The sequence below is a fragment of the Archocentrus centrarchus genome, chromosome 24, assembly GCF_007364275.1.
Source record: "Archocentrus centrarchus isolate MPI-CPG fArcCen1 chromosome 24, fArcCen1, whole genome shotgun sequence".
In the NCBI taxonomy this organism is placed as follows: domain Eukaryota; kingdom Metazoa; phylum Chordata; class Actinopteri; order Cichliformes; family Cichlidae; genus Archocentrus; species Archocentrus centrarchus.
The window spans coordinates 18,407,202-18,412,304 of NC_044369.1; the positions used below are offsets into that span (position 1 = coordinate 18,407,202).

General features: G+C 46.7%; 1 protein-coding gene across 1 annotated transcript; it reads left to right on the forward strand.

Annotated features, from left to right (window-relative positions):
* Positions 1–240: 240 nt before the first annotated feature.
* On the forward strand, positions 241–2,158 carry lratd1 (LRAT domain containing 1). Its single transcript, XM_030721690.1, has 2 exons — positions 241–393; positions 853–2,158. The coding sequence occupies exon 2, from the start codon at positions 890–892 to the stop codon at positions 1,676–1,678; it is 789 nt and encodes a 262-aa protein (XP_030577550.1). The 5' UTR covers positions 241–393; positions 853–889; the 3' UTR covers positions 1,679–2,158.
* Positions 2,159–5,103: the final 2,945 nt, after the last annotated feature.

A 5,103-nucleotide genomic window follows, 5' to 3' on the forward strand; every position in this document is an offset into this window, starting at 1 on the left:
CTCTGACAACAAAAACCATGCCACGGTAACAGTCGCCTATCGCCGCCAGCCGCCCTAAGCGCATCTAATTGGATCATCTGATTGACTGGCATACTCCTCGGTATTTTTCATTGGCAGGGCGGTAATGGAGCCGTGACTGTGCTCCAGTAAAACAACCTTAAGGCGGAGCGCGGCTGGCGAGGCGGAGCTCTCCTTGGTACTTAAACGGGGCTGGCGTTGGTAGAAGTGAAGTACGAGCTCACGACGACCGGACCGCACAGTGCGCGGTGCGAAGAGTGAGGGATAAGTGTGAGAAGAAAGGGAAAAGAAAAAGAAAGGAGAGCAGGGGACTGTGCAGCCCTCTGTACTAATGGACCATAAGGATATTTAACCGCTTGCCCTGGGAGCGCACAGGTATCCTCCTTCCCCACACTTTATCATGCGCTCTGCGTAAAGGCACCAGGTTGCCTTTTATTTACAGCAGTTTCTCTTATCAGCTTTTCAAACTGCAGTTGTCGTTCGTTTTTCTTTCTTCGTTTGCATGTGAATCGCCTGAGCTTTTAACATTTTACTCCAGTTAATGACTGACTACTGAGTGTGAAGAAATGTGTGAAGAGAACAGGAAGCGGTGAATTATTGACTGTGTCAGTGTACTATTTCGAGTTTTCCTGTCTCTTTGTATCGGTGAGTGCTGAGAATTATTGAGGGCTTTCTTCCACTTCTTTCCAATTCTGAGCAAAGGCATTTGCATGTAACCAAGCGTTTGGGAAAAACCCGTCTTGTTCTGTGAACGGTTAACACGCTTGTTTGATGTCGTATTTTACATCTTATGACACCCTCTCCCAATCTCGTGCTCTCTCCCTGTCCCCTCAGACACCGCAGTCCATGCCTCTCCCTTGCCGGGTCATTGATGGGAAATCAACTGGATCGGATCACCCACCTCAACTACAGCGAACTGCCCACGGGGGATCCGTCCGGGCTGGAGAAGGACGAGCTTCGGGTCGGCGTCGCCTACTTCTTCTCTGACGAAGAGGAGGAGGTGGACGACCGCACTCCGTCTGACTGCGGATTCACCAAGGACCACAGCCCGACAGAGGAGGGACCCTTCTCGGTCAGCGAGGTGGAGTATTCAGCTTTCTGCTCCCAGGAATGCATCTTCTCCAAGCTGCGGGAGAACGAGGACTTGAATGTGTACTCGGCCAAAACTTTGCTGACTATGTGCAAACCAGGGGACCTGCTGGAGCTGGTGGCCACCGCGCAAGCCCCCCACTGGGTCATCTTCGAGCAAGACGACCAAGTCATTCATCTGCACAAGGGCGAAATCCGCAAAGACAGCCTGCTTGAGATCAGCAACGGCCGCCATGGGAGAATAGTCAACAATCGGTACCGTTATCGGCCGCTTCCTCCTGACCTAGTGATGCAGAACGCAGCGGGACACCTGGGCCTGAGCAGCGAGGAGATATGCTGGACCAACTCGGAAAGTTTCGCTGCCTGGTGTCGTTTTGGGAAACGGGAGTTCAAAGCCGTGGGAGAAGCGCACTCAGCGGAGCAGCAGTACTTCCTCAAAGTGCATCTGTCCGGCAGCGAGGTGCACACTCTGGTCTTTCGCAGCCTGGAGGACATGATCCGGGAGAGAAGGCGAGTGGACGCCAGTGGAATTCTCAAAGAGCTGTCTTTGGTTAACGGGGGCAAGGAGTGATCAGGGATTCCGTTTGATATCGTCTCCTCCACCACCCCCTCCCTGCCTCCTCTTGCCAAAGCGCACGGACGCACACTTTTGCGCACGAACCAACGTACTCACACACAAGCACACGGACGCACACACGTGCAAGGACCTGTTGGTGTTGGACTGTCTGTTTGTCACGGATGGGGCCCGGGTTTATCTGGACAAAAGCCGCCCTGTGGAATTTCCATCAAAATACAGTGTTGAGAAAAGAGAGAGCGCGGCCACATAAACAGACAACGCCCATTCTGATTAGAATTCGTGCTGAGTGGGACACACGATTTCTAAGAAACTCATTGTTCCCGATAAGCGAAATCACCTTTACAACCCCCACATTGCGCACACGGCCCGGTTTGGTTTCTGTTTAATTTCTCGGGATAATGGAATTGGCCCCTTCTCTACATAGGGTGCCTGCTGCAGCAGACCAGACGGTGAGACCGGCAGAGGGAGAGATAGGGAGAGGGGGGGGGGGGGGGGGGGGGGTGAAAGATAGGATTTGGGATGGCTCTCGAAAAGTCTCCCTTCTATTTTTTTACTGTTAGCTTTAAAACCGGGACAGACCACGACATAGATCCAAGCCACAAATTTCATAGACAGTTCTAGCTGGCTACGCAGTTGCCTAAGCAAAGCATTTTGGCTTGACCAAGCGCCCCTTTTGCCATATCAAAAGTATTGTCATTTTCACAATGCTGTCATCCTGCTCCACAGCACTGGATGTATGTGTAAATTGTGTTCATATTACTGATTTCGATTTGAGTCCCTTATTTTTGTATTTAAGTTTAGTGGATTTAACCCTGATCTCTTTTTTGGTTCAAATAAATGGAGGTTGAAATATGAAAATAAGAACTTGGTCTATCAGGTGTTGTTTGGTCACCCATAAACACACAGGCACAATCTCACACTTCCTCAGATACACACATGTACGCACTCAGACATTTGAATTATTGATGTTTTAGTGCCTCCTGACCTTCCATGGACCAAATAAGCTTCATATATCTCTGCATCATTTGAAGGTAGAAAACGGTCATCTGCATCACACCCATAAAGGCTTTATGAAAAATCCATGTAGAATGTGAGAGCCACAGTAGGCAGCTGCATTAAGTCAGCGGGAAAACAGTTTTTTTTTCTCCCCACAGGCTGTATTTCTTTGTTTGGGTTTTATCCTGTTGCTGTTCAGTCATTTCTAAACATTTTTGATCTCTCTGATGCATTAGTGAAGTTATGCTGGCTTTGTAGGACATAGTTTATATCTGCATTGCAAACAAGATGTCCTCCATACAGCATAATAGTATAATGCCTATCAGGATGGAACACACTGTGTGCTTTTATGGCACCAGTGTTGTATTAGTCTGCAGTGCCTTTATCTCTGCAGTGATGTTATTACTTCTCTGCTATGAGTGTCAGACAGTGCCTTTATTTTCTTGGGATTGTGACCTGCTGTATCACTGAAGCTGGGATAAATCACCTCACTAGTCAAAAAAAAAGAGAGAGAGAAACTCCACATCTGCCTTAAAGGACCGCAGAGTAGATTTATGGACAGGTTTTGCTGTGTGGTGTGCCTTCATTAAGTCTCCTGCACCTGATTCCGTTCTGATTGCATGTATAAATGAACAGCTACTGCGCTGTCCTCTCCCTTAGGTATTTATGATTTTATTCATTATTTTTTCACTGTGGTCGTGAGCACGGGAGCTGCAGTTGTTTTGGCTGAAACCAACTGAGGGGAACGGTAGACAAAGAGTTTGTGTGCAATGGAGAGAGCAAATGAGAGAGAGAGAGAGAGAGAGAGAGAGAGAGAGAGGGAGGGAGAGATGGGGGGGGGTTTACCCAGTGTGTGTGTGTGTGTGTGTAGTGTAGTGTAGTGTGACTGCTTTAACTGATTGTTGCACTGACATTCTCTATCAGAAAATGTCTCATGCTCTCTGTATGTGTATGTGCAGATGTTACAGTGTCAGCTTGCAGATGAATTCATGTCAAAGGATGACCTAATAAGCTTGTGAATGTGCCCTTAGAAGATTTTCTCTGGCTATTGACCTAAATATTTGATTGTATTGGCTTTCCTGTGAATCTATTGGCACATTTCTCTCATGTTTCTTCCTGTTTTCTTCTAAATCCATTTAGTTTTTACTTGTCTGTAGCTCTCCATAATTGTTTTCGCATTGTACTCCTTGCAGACCACATTAACCAACCAATCTGTCCCAAAAATGAGCAGAAACTGAAATCAGTGTTTACAGAACTATTCAAAGTAAAAATCTGCCAAACACGTTCTCCATGCTAACAGTCATGAAATCCAGATGGATCCAGATAAACTCTCTTTTACTGTTGTTTTATGTTTTTGCTTTCTTCTGTGTTCTGGCTGTTTAGTATATTTTGAACAGACTCTGTGGTAAACTGAAGCTTGCCTCAGGTGGGTGATTATGTGTGCACATGTATGTGTGAGTGTGTCAGCCATCCCCTGTGAGCTTGAAAAATCAGGGTAGTGGGGCAGCCACTGTTAGAGTGTGTGTTTGTGGTCTGTGACTAATAGGCCTCAGAGAAGGATTTACAAGTGTGTGTGTGTGTGTGTGTGTGTGTACATGTGTGCGCGTGCACTCCAGGCAGACACTGCACACCACATTGTTAGCTTGCGGAGAGATTTTTGCCATCTGACATGGCACTATGTTTGTGTGCATTAGTTTCAGCTCTTTGTATAGCCTACCATATATGTGAAGTGCCTAAAACATGTTTCAGCTTGTGTGTGCGAGCACAGATGACTCAGTGTGTGTGCATATATGTCAGACATATGCTGTGTGCATGTATAGTCACAGTGATCTGTGAACGTAAACCCCTTTTCACTATGGAAACTGCAGGCACAGTTTCGACGCGTATCCGCTGAGGTCTTTTGTGTGTGACTGTGCAAACCCTCTAAGGCTCAAAGCTAACCGTTAGCTTTGATAGCGAGTCATGTAAGACAAATGCATGACAAACAAATCTTTCTATCTTCTTTTCTCTGTCATTCTTTTTCTCTATCTCTCTCTCACACAGACTTAAACTGTCTCACTAGGGACAATCAATTGTTCCTTTGGCATGGATGTGTTCAATTCACACAGGGGTTTGTCTTCAGTGTGTGTGCATCTGGACAAAGCAGATCCCAGCTAGCCTGCTGCCAGCTAAATCAGTCGTCTCAGAGGAGATGTTCTGGGAGGAGGGAACAAGACAGAATATCCTGTCTGCATGCTGCCTTTAAGAGGATCTCCCTCTAATCTAGATACTGGTCTGGACTCCCAGTAGTCTTTTTTCCTCCTCTGCCGCCATTCTTTAAGATGGGCGCCCTACAGAACAACAACACAGCTGGTAATGTAAATGAGAGAGTGGCAAATGGTTTACATGCTGTTAAAATGTTGGTAACAGTGGTTTCCTCTTAA

Excerpts from the sequence above, each read along its gene's own strand:
- lratd1 (XM_030721690.1), top strand. The coding sequence starts at position 890 with ATGGGAAATCAACTGGATCGGATCACCCACCTCAACTACAGCGAACTG.